At 39.3% G+C, this 18,298-nt stretch overlaps 3 protein-coding genes across 6 annotated transcripts; 2 read left to right on the top strand and 1 right to left on the bottom strand.

Annotated features, from left to right (window-relative positions):
- The first annotated feature begins 109 nt into the window (after positions 1 to 109).
- LOC149012684 (Tetratricopeptide repeat (TPR)-like superfamily protein) lies at positions 110 to 10,334 on the top strand. Of its 2 annotated transcripts, XM_089158224.1 has the most exons (3): positions 110 to 3,172; positions 9,429 to 9,549; positions 9,621 to 10,334. In XM_089158224.1, exon 1 carries the CDS (start codon positions 192 to 194, stop codon positions 2,952 to 2,954), a length of 2,763 nt encoding a protein of 920 aa, XP_089014350.1. In that variant the 5' UTR covers positions 110 to 191; the 3' UTR covers positions 2,955 to 3,172; positions 9,429 to 9,549; positions 9,621 to 10,334. The 2 variants fall into 2 exon arrangements, with proteins under 2 accessions (XP_089014350.1, XP_089014349.1); XM_089158223.1 differs by having other exon boundaries at positions 9,429 to 10,334.
- Positions 10,335 to 10,385: 51 nt separating this feature from the next.
- On the bottom strand, positions 10,386 to 13,683 carry LOC149012683 (Ribosomal L18p/L5e family protein). 3 transcript variants are annotated; one of them, XM_089158228.1, is made up of 5 exons: positions 13,572 to 13,683; positions 12,865 to 13,049; positions 12,570 to 12,658; positions 11,918 to 12,070; positions 10,386 to 11,182 (listed from the first exon to the last, which is right to left on the bottom strand). In XM_089158228.1, the coding sequence occupies exons 2-5, from the start codon at positions 12,959 to 12,961 to the stop codon at positions 11,027 to 11,029; spliced, it is 495 nt and encodes a 164-aa protein (XP_089014354.1). In that variant the 5' UTR covers positions 12,962 to 13,049; positions 13,572 to 13,683; the 3' UTR covers positions 10,386 to 11,026. The 3 variants fall into 3 exon arrangements, with proteins under 3 accessions (XP_089014354.1, XP_089014353.1, XP_089014352.1); XM_089158227.1 differs by having other exon boundaries at positions 12,865 to 13,043; XM_089158226.1 differs by lacking the exon at positions 13,572 to 13,683 and having other exon boundaries at positions 12,865 to 13,559.
- Positions 13,684 to 13,884: 201 nt separating this feature from the next.
- On the top strand, positions 13,885 to 18,130 carry LOC149012682 (putative phospholipid hydroperoxide glutathione peroxidase). The gene is made up of 6 exons (XM_089158225.1): positions 13,885 to 13,987; positions 15,529 to 15,605; positions 15,797 to 15,858; positions 16,072 to 16,190; positions 17,158 to 17,325; positions 17,491 to 18,130. Exons 1-6 carry the CDS (start codon positions 13,940 to 13,942, stop codon positions 17,521 to 17,523), a joined length of 507 nt encoding a protein of 168 aa, XP_089014351.1. The 5' UTR covers positions 13,885 to 13,939; the 3' UTR covers positions 17,524 to 18,130.
- Positions 18,131 to 18,298: the final 168 nt, after the last annotated feature.

The raw sequence follows: 18,298 nt of genomic DNA, 5'->3' as shown, positions 1-18,298 counted from the left end.
GTGAGGCGGATGAAGAGAGAGCTGGGTCAGGCCCAGAAAGTGTGGTGTGGGATAGAGAAGCGTGATTCAGAGAAGGAGATGAGAAGTGGGGAAAGGAAGTCGCAGGCGACTGCGACGAGGTCAGAGGAGAGGAAGCAAAGCAGCAGCGGAATGGAGCAGGGATAGAGAAGCTGGCTGGCGGATTCGAAGCAATGAGTTATCTACGAAGGACCCTCAAAATCATTCAGCTTCTCCCGCCCAAATCACTTAACCGGTCTCATTTGATTTCATCTTCCATTCAATTCCAATGCTTTTATCATCAAATCGCTCCATCATCAATGCCTGCAGCTTCTGTTTCTTCGGATCAATCTATAGTCGTCAATGAACTAATAACAATCTTCACCAAGCGACAGGTTGCCCAGAAAAACAACGAATTACGAGCTCTGGGAGCAAAACTAACGCCTGAAACAGTCGAATCTGTCTTGGGCAGTCTAAAGAGTTGGAAGGTCAGTTATGATTTCTTCTCCTGGGCTGCAGAACAAGATGGTTACAGACACAACTGTTACACATATAATGTCATGGCTTCAATTCTGGCCCGGGCCCGGGAAACTACTCAATTGAAGGTTTTGGCAATGGATGTGGTGAAATCTCGTTGCACAATGACTGCTGGAGCTTGTGGGTTCCTTATCCGCTGTTTGGGTAGCCAACGGTTGGTAGATGAAGCGAGTTACGTTTTCGATCAAACCAAATTGATGGGTCTTTGTGTTCCAAGTAATTACACTTATAATTGTCTGTTAGAGGTCCTTGCGAAGTTCGGTTCGATTGATTCAGTTGAAATGAGGTTGAGAGAGATGCAGAATGTGGGATGGGACTCTGATAAGTTCACCTTGACACCTGTGTTGCAGGCTTACTGTAAAGCGGGGAACTTTAAGAAGGCTTTGGACGTTTTCAATCAGATTGCAGAGAGAGGTTGGGTTGACGCTCGTGTATTGAGTATATTGGTGGTTTCTTTCACCAGGTGGGGTGAGGTAGATAAGGCTTTTGAGTTGATTGAGAGTATGGAGTCTCTCAGCATTAACTTCAATGAGAAAACAATGCATGTTCTGGTTCATGGTTTTGCCAAGGAGTTCAGCATGGATATGGCCCTCCAACTGTTTGATAAAATGAAGAAGTTGGGTTTTAGGCCTGACCTCCCCGTTTATGATGTGCTAATTGGGGGGCTTTGTAAGAATAAGGAGACTAGGAAGGCTTTGGATTTATATGTAGAAATGAAGGTGTCAGGCATTTTCCCTGATGCGAGCATAATTACTAAGCTTATTTCTTTGTTTTATGGAGAGGGAGATCAGGCTACGGCAAGCCAGTTACTTGAAGAAGGCATAGAGGGGTTGGATGCAGATGCTTCAGTTTTGCTTTTCAATGCTTTTCTAAATGGGCTTGTTAATCAGTCGTCAGTAGAAAAAGCCTTAGTGTTGCTTCAGGCAGTGGTAGGACTTGGATCTAACCGTGGTGCTGAAGCCATTTTTAATAACTTAATTATTCTTAAGGAAAAAGTCAATCCTGATGCTACTTCTTTTAATATTGTTATTGATGGTTTATGCAAAAGTGGTCAATTGGATGTTGCTCTAATGCTTTTCCGGGATATGGTTCAAATGGGCTGTAAAGGTAATCAATTAATGTATAATAATTTAATTGATGCATTGTGCAGTTCGGATAGATTAGAGGAAGGTTTGGAACTTCTGAAAGTGATGAAAGAATCTGGATTCAAGGCAACAGAGTTCACTAGTAACTCCATATTTGGGTGCCTATGTAGAAGGGGAAATATCTCTGGGGCCCTTGATACAATAAGGGAGATGCGGGAGTATGGGCATGAACCTTGGATAAAACACTGTTCAATGCTAGCAAAACAACTGTGCAAGAATGGGAAGGTGATGGAAGCAAGTAATTTTCTAAATGATGTGCTGCAAGAAGGTTTTCTTCCTCATATAACTGCATATTCTACCGTTATTGATGGTTTTTTTAAGGAAAGGGAAGTAGATCGAGCAGTACAGCTATTCCAAGACATTTGTTCACGTGGATATTGTCCTGATATAGTTGCTTATAACATTCTCATAAATGGGCTATGCAAAGCAGGCAGAGTATTGGATGCCCAGAATGTTTTGGATGAGATGATGGAGAAAGGGATTGTGCCTGCTGTTGTCACATTTAACGTACTAATACATGGATGGTACAAGCAAAATGAGATTAATAAGGCGCTCCTTTGCCTTTCCAGAATGATGGAAGGAGGACAAGAACCAACATTGGTTACTTACACTACATTGGTAGCTGGTCTGTGTAATGCTGGAAGACCTGCTGATGCTCTCAGGCTTTGGGATGAAATGGTGAAGAAGGGGTGTCCTCCAAATAGTGTTGCTTATATGACTCTTGTCCATGGACTATGCAAGTGTGAGGTGGTAGATGCAGCTGTGGCCTATCTCCATAAGATGGATGAGCCCACGGTAGTTACTTACACAACTGTAGTGACAGCTTTATGTAATGCTGGAAGACCTGAAGATGCTCTCAGCCTTTGGAATGAAATGGTGGAAAAGGGGTGTTCACCAAATAGGATTGCTTATATGGCTCTGATCCATGGGCTGTGCAAATGCTGCAGGGCAGACACAGCTCTTCTCTATCTCCATGAGATGAACAAAAAGGAAATGAAACCAGACATCTACATCTATGTAGAATTAATATGTGAGTTTGTGTCCAACAACAACTTTTCAATTGCCTTCGAGATTTTGAAAGAGATGGTCGAAAAACAAAACTTTCCTGATCCCTTGGACAAGAACTATGCAACTGCAATTGATGCACTAAATAAGTTGTCCAAGGATTGCAGTACTTCTACAGGTGTAAAGAATCTTATTGCGGAGGGTTACATTCCAATGAGTTGCAGGATTTTGGACCCAGGGGGCCAAGATGAGGAAGAACCAATAAGTTAATCTGGTGGTTCTTTGCAACTTAGGAACTTGAACAGTTTGAAGTTTCAGAAAGAGGAGATTAATTCTTTTTAACAATCTATGGAGGACAATTTAAAGAAACATTCTTTTTCTGTCTGGATTGATAGAATGTTTCCACTTGGAATTCTTATAATCCTAAAATTGCTTCAATGGTCACGTTGCACTGTGGCATTTGTCTTCCTGCAACATTACTGAGAAAGGTATGCCCATCTTTGAATGAATCACCTACTTGAATGGTTATCTGTTTGCTTGCCTTTCAGAAATTGTTGTTGAATTTGTACTTGTGCCCCATTGCTGTAGTGGACCTCTGTGTCAACTGTCAAGTCTGTTTTATTCCCTTTTACACTGGGTATACATGAAGCTTCTGGTTCACAGGCACAGTCAGAACATATGGATTATGCACCTAAGATCTATAACCTTATGAGATGTAGTAATCTGGTGCCAGCATGAGGTTGGAACTTAGGCGGAAAAAGATATTGCTCAACCACAAATTTATAATACGAGCATGGGTTGCAAGGCCTGAGAACCTGTTTTTCTAATTCTCATACACGAGTTATGTGTGGAGTTTTTGTTTAAGTAAATTTGAATTACCAAAGGCCATATAACATCTGAGCTCCTTAGGGACTTAAAAGAGCTATGTTTGAAAACCCCATTACTTAGAATATCCCTCACATAACTACCTCACTTTGAAAAATAATAAATCATAAAGGGAAAAGTTAATCTAGGCTGCTTTCCTTGAGAAGGAAACTTTTGATAGCTTACCTCTCTTTTGTCATGTAGAAGAGTCATCCAGCAAATCCTCTGTTGCATATGTTAGGAATGATCCTTTTCAAGTTTCAGACTAAATTCAATCCGTAACTGCCACATGTATCTATGAGCCCTCATAGTCTAAGTCCTTCTTTGTAGATCTGAAGTGTTGAATGCCATATTTTTCCACTTGGATTACTCCTTTTTTGCGGGCTGAAGCCATGTGCTGATAGTTCAAAGTTTCAACTCCTTATGTTACCCCACAATTTTGAATGTCACATGTTGATAATTCAAGTTTTCAACTCCTTCTTGTGTTGAATGATTGTTGCTTGTTGCAAGTATCTGATACCTATAAAAAATTATTGATTGGTAGTTATATGCTCAATATCTTTCTTGTAAATTACATAACACACTCACAATCAATGGCTGGAAGACGCTACCACAAGCTCTTCTAAGGCATTTTAATCAATATTATTTTCACAAAATCAACTTAATTCCTTGCTTTTTTGGCTAAAGGAAAAGGTCTATTTAGATTTAAGTCCAGGAAGAAATTTACACCTCAATTATCAACCAAGATTTGCCAGCAAATGAAAAAGAGGGGGGGGGGGGATTGCTTGCTGAAAAACATTTCTTTGGTTTTTGCTGCATGAGATGCTAGATGATCTGCTACATCGTTTGCTTCCCTGTGAGTATGCTTAAACTTTCATAAATCAAAGGGTGAAGCTATTGCTCTGATGTCTTGGATGCTAGTTTTGATTTTCCAGCACGGTGCCTCTCTGGATGCAGAAGAAGGTCCATCACATCTAGGTTGTCTCCCTCAACAATGAACTTAATTCCTTGCTTATACCAGCAAAAATGCCTGTAATAGTGATTTAATCATAATTAGTGATTAAACAACCAGAAAACATGGGAGAGCAGATTCCACACAAGAATAATTTCTGTCAAAACTATGATTTTGGGTGCCCTTTTTTTAGAATAGATCACTAGGCTAGTGAATAAAACAACTTAATGAATGGACCAACTAGTATCGCGCACCCCAAAAAAAAAAAAACTTGATGCATACATCTGAAACCTGAAGGAGATTTGGTTCTCTCAGTCCTTTGGGATTGATCAACTAGGCCTCTCAGCCCTTATCCACAGTCCACACAGAAGACAATTGCTGCAATAGTCACTCATCTTTATTAAAACATGGGGGGAGGGAGCCTCTATGGACTATTACAGATATTTATGGAGAGGGCCACACTTGCTCCTTAAGTTCCAATAAGAATTGAAACTGACATTGGTAAAGTCTTAAAACTAGAAACAAAGCATGACAGGGTTTGTAAATAGAAACTCAACGATAAAAACTAGCAAGTTAACAAAAATAGAAACTATGTGTTCTTTCTCATTCTGAATTTGAAGTTCCTATAATTTATTTTGCAGGTAAAGTACCCCTTGTTCTTTTTCTCAAAATCATTGTACATGATACAGTATTAAGTTTCTTGTAAAGGTGGTGTCCTTTCAACCCATTCATGTCTTCTACATAGTAGGTCATGAAGCACAAGAGTCCCTAGGCCTACATTCAGTATGAAGATTGTATACATTAAATGTGATGTGAACCCCATTTCAGGGTTAGGGTGTCTTGGAAGAATATTAAGGGTTGCCCAGAATCTTTGATAAAGTTGCAAGCAAAAGAACAGGGGTCTAATATGTGATTCTAGAATTACTAAGAAACTTCAAGGGGAGGCTATGGGTTGATTTGGATGTCTTTCAAGAATTATGGTGGGTTTGGTTTTGTAAAGGCTAACTCAAGGATGGTTATGGGATTTCTGTGACGGTTGGTAGGGAAAGCTTGGAGCTTAACAAATCAAGATGGGAGGGGAGTTGAGATCTCTAGATTATCCCTAGGATGCCCAAGGAGGCCTGCAGTTGGGTTTGGAGTTTAGGGGGTGAATGGGGGAATGGTTATGGGTTGGGTCTTGGAAAGGATTTCTCCTATTCTTTCCTTGCTTTCCTCCTATTTCCTTTTCTTTTTTTTCTCTTTTTTCTTCTTTCTTTTCTTTCCTTTTCTTTTCTGTTTTTTCTGTTTCTGGTTTGCTGCAAGGAAGAGAAGAAAGGAAGAGAGAGAGCCAAAGGGTTAGAGAGGGAGGGGAGGTGCCATAGGGGGGGCTGGGAGAGGGGCAAGGAAGTTGTAAGGGGGGGGTTAGGGGTGTTGTGGGGGCTTGGGGAAGCTGCTGCGGCAATGGGGAGGGGAATTAGGGCTGCACAGAACAGGGGAGGGTAGGGGAGGACCTTGGGGAGGTGGGGAAGGGGCTGGAAATGCTGTGATGGAACAGGAAGGGGAAAGGGAGGCCTGCCATGGTGGGGGAGAGAGGAGAAGGGGACTTGGGTTTTGTTTACTTTCTGGGGAACTTGCTGGGATTTCTGGAAGAAGACAAAGTACCGGAAGAAGAGTGTTACATAGATTGTCGTTGCTGAAGTCTGAAGAAGAAACCTAACTTTAAATCCTTCATGGGCCTCTCAACAGGAACCACATTCCTCAACTCAAATATTCTTTCTCAAAAAATCAGACTTAACAATTACAAAGAAAGAATAGGCTGATTGTTAGTTCTTGGAGTCTCTCAGCTCCTCTCCTGTCCCCTTCTTGACAGGGGCTTCCCCCGCCCGCCTTCTTTGTTATCCTTTGTATGTTCTCCTTTGGCTTTTAGTAATTTAATATTCACCCAAAAAAAAAAAAAGAATAGGCTATTTATAGCCTACTAAAAGACTCTAAACTTAAGTGGGTTTCCTTTATAGATTCGGATCCCCTTACAATTAGTCTCAACCATCCAAATAAATAATTAAAAATATAATGGAATCTCCTTCGAAATAGATTCCCCCTAACACTCAACTACTAAGAACTCTTCTTGTAAATAAAGACTGATAGGAGTCAAATCTTTACAAAAGATTCCCAAGGACTCAAGACCTCATCTTTGACTTAACTAGACTCCTCATGGAAATTAAAAAGAAAATTCTGAAAATTAAAATTAGTAACTAATTAGGGCTGGATGGACCAAAGTACCCCTCTTGGAGGGTTTGGCCAGCCCTAGGTGCGCCACTTTGGAATGCCTGTGGGGCCCACTTCAAGGTTTCGCCCAGGGGCTGAATTTTGGTTCACATCAAAATGTCTATTAAGTTAATTAAAATTTTAAGAGATAATCTTGGAGTGGTTTAGTGAGTTGAGTTGTGTTGAACAATTAAAACTGATCTACTAGTCATGTAATAGATCATGCATTATATTGTTTTATCCTTTAAAGTTCAAATTCCTACAGTTCATACTTTTAGGATTTATGTATTTGCTGAAGTTTTGAAACAGGCTAGTGGATTAAAGACCAACAATCAGCTTTGGACATATACATTTAGTGGTGCTAAAGAGACCGACCCTTATAATGGTACGGGTAGTTACCTTAGTGCTTAACAAGCAACATTTTAAGAAAGCCAATGGATGGTTACATTGCATCCCCGATGCTTGATCACATTTGCAAAAAGATTCAGCTTTGGAAAGGCAAGCTCCTCTCTTTTGCTGCTAAAGTGGTGCTTGTCTGTTCGGTCCTTCAATCTTCCTATCTTTATTGGTGTGGCATTTTCTCCAGACCCAAAGCCACCATCCATGCAATGGAATCTCTCTTCTGTGCTTTCCTCTAGAAGGGCCACGAGTCCTCCCGCTTCCTTGACCCCATCAGTTGGTCAGATACCTATTGCCCAAAATCCAAATGGGCTTGGGGATCCGCTGCATCCAAGATGTCAATTTGGTCTGCCTTTCTTCCAAGCATGACTCTATTTGGGTTAGTTGGGTTTACTCAATTACTCGTATCTCCTCCAATTTGACTCAATCTAAACCGCTCCTACTCCCTCCAACTCCTCGTGGGTCTAGATAAAGCTCCTCCTTAGACTGCGTGCCCTTCTTGCCATTTCTTCCCAAATCTCCATTAGTTCCTCCATCTCTTCCTGTATCCCCAAAAATGCCCTCTTCTCCACTTTCATCATTGATAGTTCTTGGTCCCCCCTTCCCCTAGCTCCACACAAGTTTGGGCTTCTCTCCCTTCCCTTTGGGATATTCCAGGTGACCTCACTGTTGGCTTCCCTACCGCACCAATTCATTCACCACATCCTCGGCCTGGAACCTGTTCCGTTCCCCCTCCCCACATGTCCCTGGCCTCCTTGGTCTGGTTCAAAGGGCACATCCTTCGCCACTTCTTCACCCTTTGGAGAGCCCTTAACTTTTCCCTCCCTACCCAGTCTTTTATCATTAGCCACCATATCCCAGTAAACCCTAACTATATCCTTTGTTGGAATGGTTCAGAGGACCTAACCACTTTTTCTTCACTTGCCCCTTCTCCCGTTCTCTTTGGGAGAAATCCTTTGCTTCTATCTGGTCCCATTCGAGGCGATCCTTTGGTTTTTCTCGAAACTAGTCTTCTGTCCGACCGCCCCAACGTCTATACAAAGGATTTACATATGGGCAATATTGAAAATGTACTTTCCAGTAGTATCGCTACTGTCTTTTTTGTAGCCTTTGTTGTTGCTGGAACTATGTGGTATGGTTCAACAACTACCTTGACCGAATTGTTTGGGCCCACTCATTATCAATGGGATCAAAGATATTTCTAGCAAGAAATATATCGAAGAATTGGCCCGGACTAGCTAAAAACCAAAATTATCAAAAGCTTGGTCTAAGATTCCCGAAATATTAGCCTTTTATGATTACATCGGCAAGAATCTAGCAAAAGGGTTGAAAAACTTTTAAGACTCCTCCGTCTGTGTTTGGGTTGGTAAGTTAGTCTTTAGTGCCACTATCTACCTCCTGTGGTGGAAGCGCAAACTTAGGAGATGAACTTCCAAATCTCGATCTTTGGACTCGATTTGGAATGCCATCTACTTTGATGTTTTACTAGGCTCCTTTCCATTCCCCACCCCACGATTGTTGACACTCCAAGAAGGAGCTCATTGTTGTCTCTTGGGGTCTTAGCTCTTCCCTCCTGTCTCCCTCTTGAAGGCCAACCCCCCCCCCTTTTCTATTTCCCCTTGTACATTATTTCTCTTTGCTGGTTTTAATATAGTTATTTATTCATCCAAAAAAAGTATGTTTTAGATGAATTACCCTGTTGCTTATATTTGCAGCATTATATATCCAACTAGCTATCACACTAACAATGAATTAGCCATGTTGAATTTTCACATTTTATGTAATTAATCAGGCGATTGAAGAAACAGATAAGTCTGTTACTGTATAAATCGTAGCCCGTGAAACTCTTGCTCTCATTGTCAGACCTTTACATGTTATCTTACTCCTGCAGATGTTAGAAAATATTAACCTTGTCATTATAAAAATTTTAATTGATTTGTCTTTGAGAAAAGGGAAGTTCTTCCTGAAAATGTGGGTATAGCTTGAAGAATAATTATCATAAAAAAAAAATATTATTACCAAAAGCTTCCCATACAGAATGAATTGAATTTTATCAATCGTCTTTTCTTATTACGGCCATTCTAGCTTGTATATCTCTTATATTTGAATGATTCCTGTGGCAATCCCTATAAATCTGTGAGACTTCTTAGGATGCTTGTCCAAACATAACAGTCTTCAAGACTAATCATTGTGATTGCTTGACAACTTGTCATAATTTTTTGAGTTTGTTTCAAGGTCTAATCATATTTCTAATTCAACTTGTTTTTATCCATTTGTTGATGCAGGTCTCAGGAGATCCTGGATAGGGGCAGCTGGAGCTGTTGTAAAGGGTAAAGACCACAAGATTTTTTGAATGATGGCAAAACACAACCAAAACTACAATTGTGCAGGGAGATCTTCTTGAGGGTAAGGTTTTATTTATTAGTCATAGGTTGTGACTATACTCTTGAGGGTAAGATAATTCAAAATGTTATTAGGTTTTAAGTGGTCAGGATAAAGTTGAAGCCCCCTCCAAATGGCTGGATCAAGATCAATGATGATGGCTCAAGTCTCTTGGATGCTTAGAGGGCGGGATTTGGAGGTTTGGCCTGTGATCGCTCTGGAAAAATGATTCTTTGTTTTGAAGAAGGTTGTGGACAGCAGCATTCATCTCTTATGCTGAGGCTCTTGCTCTTCAACAGGCCCTATCACTTGCAGTCTCTCATCAGCCTTTGAAGATTTCTCTGGAAGGGGATAGTCTAACGTTATTCAGATGATGAAACAGCATTCTACCTCCATTATTCTTGATCTGGGGAGCTGTCTAAAGCTTTTTCCAATGTTAGGTTTGAACATGTGTATAGCAAAGCTAATAATACTGCAGATTCTCTGGCATTCTTTGCTACCCAGTAGCTAGTCTGTAAAGTATTTGAGAATGTATCCCCTCCCCACTTTCTGTTGGCTTAGTTTGATGGACGGTATAGGTTGTAATTGTTGCTTCTTTTTATGTGAAGGATCTAAAGGTTGTTTTGGCATGTTTTCAATTTCAATTTAAAGCAGTTTAATAAGGCCTTAAACTGAAATTATAATGTTGAAATGTAATTTATGGCTAATTTATGAGAAATTGGAAGCAACTTTTTACGATTCTGGTCTAGAATGGAGGGTACTCTTAGTTTATAAATGTGGTTTGGTGAGGCATGTAGAGGTAATGAAGACGGTCTTCCCCAATTCCTATTTCCCTGCTCTTTGTTTGGTCTTCTTCCCCAACCCCCTATTGTCTGATTTGCTGTTCTCCCCCTCTGAATTTCTTGTTTTGTAAGTTTGAAGATACGGGTTTGTATTACAGCTCATCTGAAATGGTGAGATAATTGAAGACTTGAAAGTATTGAAATTGAAACCATGAGCATAATCACGCCGTGTTGCGATGAAAATAGTTGGAGTTTCTTGAATAAAAACCCAACTGTTGATTGTTTCATGGAATCGATCTAAGATTGAAACCACACCACCAAGTCCATGAAATCTACAATTCAAAGAGTTGGTCTCAGAAATGAAGCCAGGCTCTACTTGGCCTTAAAATCCCTAATCCTACTCTATGTGCTGTACACAATTGAAAATCATCTAACCAAATGACCACTAAACGGTGAGAAGTCACTCGCATGGAAGCACTCAAAAGGTCAAAGAGCCAGACCAGTTTTGTCAGGTTTTGCAGCTCATGTGTGACATCCAGGAGCTCTTATGACAAGAACTAAAAGCAACTCAAGAGCTAAGGAAACATCATCCATTTGAGTACCAAGTACCAAACAAGTTGTTCTTTTCTGCACCAGTCCTCCAGGAGCAGAAGAGTCCTAACATGCAAATGCAGTTTCAATTTTGAATGATGATTGCTGCACAGAGACTGTAAAGAAGGCTATCTTGGAAGAAATCCATGACGGGAAATTGCAGTTTCAAAGGCTATCATCCTTTCCCCTCGAGAAAAACCATTGCGATCATAAGATGATATTTCATTAACATTGAGATCTTCACAGGCCTTAACTAGTTCTTCACCAATTCTTTGTGCTGCTTCCTGTAGTCATGAAGAGGCAAACAACAATGTTCTTCAATAGACAGTTTATGGTTTATTGTAAGAATTTAAAATAGGAAATGGAGACAAAACCACATTATCAACCATCAAGAGCTTTTTGAAAGGTCTCCAAATTAATTGGTTAATTTCTAAAGGGAACTGGTTAACATGAAAGATGCAATATAAAAATCAAGACCTAATGGTCAGCAAGGGTAAAGTTTTGTTTACCACCAATGCACCCCCATTCCCCTCACCCCAAACCCATGCGCTCCATTTGACTATTATAAAATTGTTGTTTTGGGGGACGGTGGAGAAAATGCCAAACTTGAAATCGGTGTATAACTGTCTTGAGGTGATGCTGGTTGATCCAGCATAAATTAACTTCATTTTAATCCTAGAAGGAAAATGGGAAGGGGTGGTCAAAGATGAGGGATCAAGGGAATCCCTCATTCACATCCTTGAGAATTTTAAATTACAGATGAACAGCTTAACTATTTATTTCTCATTGCATTGGTATTAATCACAGGATAAACTGCCAAGTGTGCTGTCCATCATATATAATACAACTGATGTTTTGATCTGAAAGATAAATGTGAAAACAATCTCTTGAGGAACATAGCATCAGCCTTTATACACAAATTTAACAGGCATTTGGTTACCACTTTCAACTGCATTGCTTATAACAGAAGAAACCTGCTTGAAAGTTCTTATGAAATAAAATGGAAATGGAGCACTTACAACAGTGCTGCAAGAGGAATTATCTCGAATAGATTTCTGTAATGTGCTTCCATAAAATAAGCACTTCTTCTTCTGGTCATCAACCAGCATAGCATACAACTGCTTGGAAGAACAGAACACTGAGAGTCTTGGCTTCACAGATGAACCATTGAACTGCTTATAACATGAAAAACAATAATAGTTGGTCATCATATAAAATATTTCCCCAGAAAGCTTACACAAATGGTAACTCTACTGTAGCACAAATGCAAGTGCAACACTATGCCCTAATCAATAGCATGGGTTTCTTGCATAAATACATTTTCTATGTTCATTAATCTGATTAGGTGATATTAAAGACGGCCAATTCCGCTGCATGTTTTCAGGTGATCAGAGAAATATTTTTCACAGTTAAATTGTTCAAAGGTATATTTATTTCAAACCTATAATATTTTAGGATCAACACTCCTTGATGCCTCCCCCCCCCCTTCTTTTCTCTTTCCAAACCTCAAGGAGTTGAAAAAAAAGGACCAATAATCAAATCATTGCCACATAAGGAAGTTGCAGTCCCCTTCTCTAGTCCACATAGACTTGCTAACATTTTTCTAACACAATCTACAATTTGACCAACAAATTAAGAAAATATGAAGTCTATCTTCAAAGGAAACCATGCCTTTTTCTGTTGCCTTCTGTTTCGGACTTTTGCACTATCCTTTCGAGTGTTTGCTCTTGCTTCGATCTTCAATGGCTTTCGAAAGGAATCTTCAAGAGTAGGAAGGCAAACATGGTAAAAAGAAAAACAAAGACATAAACAAGCTAAACAAGATTAAGAAAGACAGCAAAGACAAGTCATTTCATCCATTTCTGCAAAAGCATACAGGTTAAAACCCAAATCCTACACAGTAAGACGGCACCAAGTAAACACCATATTGGGGAAGCCCAAAAGAAGGAAAAATGGATCCACTTACTTCTGCTGCCGATTGGAATGCAATTAAAAGTAACCGGACGAGATTGAAGAAGGCAAGTAGTCCGCATTTGAAATAGAGGGACATTAACAAGAGCCATGTCCTGTGCACTTTTCAATAAAAGAAAACTAACTCAGAAGTTTGCTCGAAGCCCAGCCACCGACTCATAGTCCCCTGAAACTCTGAAACTGAAAATCTAATTAGTAAACCCCTAGAACAAGTTCTCAGACTGTAACTGTATATCAAAAGTCACTGATCAAAAACTATATTGATTTGCTAACTCCGCAAGGAACTATAAATTATGAGATTTCAGGAAAATGAACTGGAAATTACAACTTGGGTGAGGTGTTTCAGCAAGCATGTGATGGGCGTTGGTTTACTGTCCTCAAATACCGTCCTTCCACTTGGGAGGTTGGGACAAGTAACAAGTAAACTGAAAATACCGTAAGTTCTGTTCTAGAGATCATAACCCCATCTTTAAAACGTCATCTTTTTCTAGTTTATCGGGAGTGTTCCAAAGATGCAAGTGTGGAGGTTCCAAACGCCACACTAATTGCGGTCTGAGCCATGCTCCGCTTTTCCCATGAACTTAATTGGGTTTGCAGTTTTTACCAAAAGAAAAAAATAACTGGGTTTGCAGTTTTGCCTTCTCTTAGATACGCAGAAGCACCGAAACAGAATGAAGAAACTGATGCAAACATGGGCCTTACCGGGATAGAAGGAACCGTGGAAGACTGATAGATTCCTAAGCAGAATAAAAATGAGGATTGAAGAGAGTTTAAAATTAATTGATGACACGAATTTGATTTTCAGGCTTCAATCGTTTTGCTGCTTTTTTTTTTTTGGGTAAAATCGTTTTGGCTGTTTTGAGGCTACAAAGCTGACAAGGAGAGGCTATACGCCACATGTCCTTCCCATCTTGGCCATATAAATACATGTTTTACCAAAATGAATATAATACATGGGACCAAAGTACCTTTGACTTTATAAGTAGTCTTCTTAGTGCTGGATCACTGATTTTTCTTAGTTCCATCTTTTTTCTCCTGGGGGTCTCTCTTGCCTCAGACATCGCTTCACCATGGCAAGCCAGCCAAACCCTGGATCTGTTCACGATTTCAATGTCAAGGTTAGTGTTCTGTTACTGTCTTCTAACTCCCAACTCTCTGATACAAAGTTATCTTCTGGGAAGATTTTGTTTCTGAGTTTGATAGGTTCTGATGCTCACTTTCCTTTTCTCACATTATTTTTCTTTTTGGGTGGAATTTTCTCACAGTAACTGATTTTTTCTAGTTGTGGGTCTGACGGATATACTTTGCCTCTGAAAGTCATTCGATGATCTTCTGTGATGATGTTTCTTCCTGAAAAAAAGGATTTTGAAAAATGGGTTTTGGGGAGGGGGGAAAAACACTTGCTGTTTAACTTTTGAAATTCATGATTAGATGGAAAAGCAGTCCTTATTTGGTTTCTTCTGGAATCCGGAGTCATGGGTAGGTTTTACCTTGAGGATCTCATTATCTGCTTGTGTATATTTTGCATCTTGTCTGTAGTGATTTCTTTTGGATACGAACTCCTATCTTGCTTTTCGAACTTATTGGGGCTGAAAATATATAGGAGAAAGTTCTGTTTTGGCAAGACTAGAGACTAAAGAGATAATCCAAAGGCTCGACTGGCTATGCTTTTTGTTTCAACTTTGGGTTAATTTCGTGGAATGGTAAACAAATAGATTTTGGGTCAAAGGATTGAATTTTGTTTTGGTTGTATCAACTACCAGTATGAAATAATTCAGGATCAAAAGAAAATCCATTTAGTAGTTCAATGTCTCAGAATAGGTTCAATATATTTTATGGGTGGTAGCCGGGTAGTGACAGTTGTGGTAATGTTGGTGAGTTGGTGGTTGTGGCAGTTGTGGTGGCAGTGGAGGATGACTGTTAGAACAAAAAGGGTAGCCTTTGATTTTGATCATGAAATTACTGTCATGCATACCTATCAAGTTAACCTTGTACTCGTTAAAGAGCAAGAGTGACATTAAATGAAATAGAAATTATGATTTCAATTTCACTGGATAAGGTCCAAAAATCAAACCGAGCAATTTCTGAAATAGAAATCACTCCCTGGAATTGAAACAAGAACCGTACCAAAACAGCAACAAGTTTCTCCATGTAAGCCTCTTAATCCAATTACTCCTGGCTCAAGAACAGTACGTGAAGAGGGCGTTGAAAGGAGTTTCCGGCAAAATACAATGTAATTGAACTATTGCTCTACATTTTTAGTATACAATTTCGAATTCAGGTTTACTTTGAGAGTTTTCTCACCTGTGTCTGGATCACTGGATTTGTCATGAATGGGCATATGGGGGGTTTTTGTTGGTTTTCTTAAAGTAAAATAATAATCACTTGACCTCCCCTGAACATTCACAATTTCTATTTGCTTTTTCCCCCTCTTGATTTCATGCTGCTCCTATGCACAATTTTTCCAGGATACTACATCAGCATTATTGTTTTGTAGTTAAATAAATTACAGCAGATACATCACCTCTTGTCTAGTTTTGACCTAACATTTTCTGTTTCACCCTTTAAATATGGACTTGGGGTTTTTTGGCTAAGATGTTGGTAGAATAAGGCTTGTTTGAGTTTCCTGAGATGGAAAGGATCTTCTTATTGCTTGCAGGATGCTAAGCACAATGATGTGGATCTTAGTACCTACAAGGGAAAGGTTCTTTTGATAGTGAATGTTGCTTCCAAATGGTAGGGATTTTTTTTATTATAAACGTTAAAAGTTAGGGTAATATATCAGATAATCATTTGTTTATGAATCCTATACTTGGATTTTACAGAATTTTTTTCTCCATACTCTTGCTACTAATCTGTCTTCTCAGCATGCACATGACCATGCTTCGATGTTTTGTTTCTCTAACCTCTCTAATTGTTTGTCTTAGTGGATTGACAAATTCAAACTATACAGAGCTGACTAAGTTATATGAAAAGTACCGGGATCAAGGTATGAATTTTAGTCCTAATATTGGTTTGTATTTTATGTGAACATGCTTGCTGAACATTTTGTCAAGTTTTGGAATTTGGAAGGAGGAAAGAAACGAAGTATTGGTGAAAAAGAACAAAGAAAATACAAGTCACATTGAAATGATTGGAGTTTTGTTTGTTATTTTATTTTATACTGAGACTGCAGGGGTTTGCTGTTTTGTTTCTGGTTCAGGTCTAGAGATACTGGCATTTCCATGCAATCAGTTCAGTGAGGAAGAGCCAGGTAGTAACGAGGAGATTTTGGAGTTTGTATGTACTCGCTTCAAAGCTGAGTTTCCAATTTTTGATAAGGTAAGCCCCAAAATATCCATGGTGATAGCAATTCTTCTAATGGTTATTTTGTAGTGAACATCTCATCACACTAGAAATCCCAGGAGAGAATGCTTTCCATATTGTTGTTCCAGTAATGTCCCTGTCATATTCAGCTTTTGAACGCCATTTTTGAAAACAGTCTAATAGAAGGTACAATAAAAGAGAGAATGGGGCTCCCATGCTGGTGAACACTGAGTATATATCCTTCCAAAAGATGAAGGAAAGAAGAAAAAAAAATGAATGATAAGAAGACGCCAGTGTGTATACTGGGTTATCCAATTATTAATCTTTTGAGTAAATGAATGTGTAGGCATTTCTGCAACGTCCTATTTAATGAACAGAATTTGCTACAGAAACTTCTCAGATGTGTGGCTTCAATTGAGGGTTCAGAAACACTGGTTCAGAGTGCATATGATCTTCCTCAAACATTAAACAACTCAAAATTAATTACTTGTGCTCTGTAACAAACCTGATTGTCAAAAGGTCTACTTGGGAGGGTAAGCAGACATAGATGAGGAAGGAAACTAACTAATGTACATAAAACTGACTAAAAACAAAACAGAATAGTAGTTGTGCAGATTATATAAGTGAGGATTTAAGAAAACAACTTTAGATTTGAGGTTGTCTCTAGCTCCAAGCCAATGACGGGCGGGTAAGCCAGCAAGTCTGTGTGGCGGGTAACAAACCTGGTTGTCATCTTTCATGTTGTGAAGTTCTCACCTAACATACAAGTCAAGAAAATTTTTCCAGAAAGAAATATAATAGAATTATTAGGAATTGGCTAACCTCTCCTTGGCATAGGCTAAATCCGTGATGTTCACAATCTACTAGTCTGCCTTGTCCTGCAACTAAATTTTTTTTAGGAGGCCATTTCTTTGACTTCATGGTTTCAACCCACCAATGATTATTTATCTATTTATTTAGTGGGTCTTGTTTTCTGCTTTAGATTGAAGTGAATGGTGAAAATGCTGCTCCAATTTACAAGTTCTTGAAGTCGAGCAAAGGTGGCATATTTGGTGAAGACATTGAATGGAACTTTGCAAAATTCCTGGTTGACAAGGATGGCCATGTGGTTAATTTATTTGCTCCAAGGACTTCTCCTTTTAGCATTGAGGTAAATAATATGATCTGTTTCCTTGTACTTCAATTTCTTGTTCAAACAGATTGTGTTGCTTTCATTTATTTTGCTACATGGTTCTGTGATAGCAATTTGGTGAAGGTGTACTGTTACTTGTGTATTAATTAATTACCCTTCTTGTTGTTGTATTGTATTCTTCAGGAGGATATAAAGAAGGCTTTAGGTGTCTCTTAGGTTCTGGGCTACAAAGGATGTCAAATTCCTTGGCTGATAAATGAGTAGTGGAATGGATGTGTGAACAAGGAAGTAGAATGTTATGCACTTAACATAGATGCTGGGATTTTGAATTTTATTTGACCTTGGTATGTCCTCAAACTCCTACTCTCTGTAGGGTTGAAAAAGAAATGTGAATAACTATGTGATAGTGACATCTAAACTCTAAAGCTTCAAATGCTCTAGCTTGATTTAAGGAAGCTAAGTGTTCATGCATAACTTTAGTCCAACTATTTGAGGGTTTGTTAGTTTTTTATGTAGTTTAAACTTGAAATCAGCAAATAGCCTTAGTTTTGAAGGAAACACTCAGGAGTAAATTGTTCGATTCTCCTTATGTAAAAATTGCAGGATACTGTCATGAGTCTGTGACTAACCCTGAACAAACAACAAAGATGGTGATCATTAAATCTTTGACAATGAAATCATTGTAAAACCAATGCAGATTCAATTTGTTTTGTTGAGAATCAACCTTATATGGATTCAAAACTTATGCATATCGATCCAGTTGTTGCTTATTTGAATAATCTTTGAAGCTGTTTTACACTCGGAACTGTTTTGTGAGTGAGGACCTTCTCTGGGTTTTGATCCCCTTGTTATGAACAACTGGGTGATGAAAAGGAATGATCTGTTTGTGAACTGTTGTGGGGAAATATGGTCCCGGTCCTCCCCCCTCGGGAGAGAGACACCCCCACTCGGGAGAGAGGCACCCCCCTCGGGAGAGAGACACCCCCACTCG

Source organism: Hakea prostrata, chromosome 6 (genome assembly GCF_041222555.1).
Source record: "Hakea prostrata isolate BN-2017 chromosome 6, UWA_Hpros_2, whole genome shotgun sequence".
Lineage (NCBI taxonomy): Eukaryota > Viridiplantae > Streptophyta > Magnoliopsida > Proteales > Proteaceae > Hakea > Hakea prostrata.
This window is presented reverse-complemented; position numbering and strand designations above follow the sequence as displayed.

Excerpts from the sequence above, each read along its gene's own strand:
- LOC149012684 (XM_089158224.1), top strand. The coding sequence starts at position 192 with ATGAGTTATCTACGAAGGACCCTCAAAATCATTCAGCTTCTCCCGCCC.
- LOC149012683 (XM_089158228.1), bottom strand. The coding sequence starts at position 12,961 with ATGGCTCTTGTTAATGTCCCTCTATTTCAAATGCGGACTACTTGCCTT. Across the intron at positions 12,659-12,864 it reads CATTCCAATCGGCAGCAGAA|ATTCCTTTCGAAAGCCATTG; the intron begins GTAAGTGGATCC and ends CTACTCTTGAAG. Across the intron at positions 11,183-11,917 it reads ATTCCTCTTGCAGCACTGTT|GAAGCAGCACAAAGAATTGG; the intron begins GTAAGTGCTCCA and ends TCATGACTACAG.
- LOC149012682 (XM_089158225.1), top strand. The coding sequence starts at position 13,940 with ATGGCAAGCCAGCCAAACCCTGGATCTGTTCACGATTTCAATGTCAAG. Across the intron at positions 15,606-15,796 it reads GTGAATGTTGCTTCCAAATG|TGGATTGACAAATTCAAACT; the intron begins GTAGGGATTTTT and ends TGTTTGTCTTAG. Across the intron at positions 15,859-16,071 it reads TGAAAAGTACCGGGATCAAG|GTCTAGAGATACTGGCATTT; the intron begins GTATGAATTTTA and ends TTTCTGGTTCAG.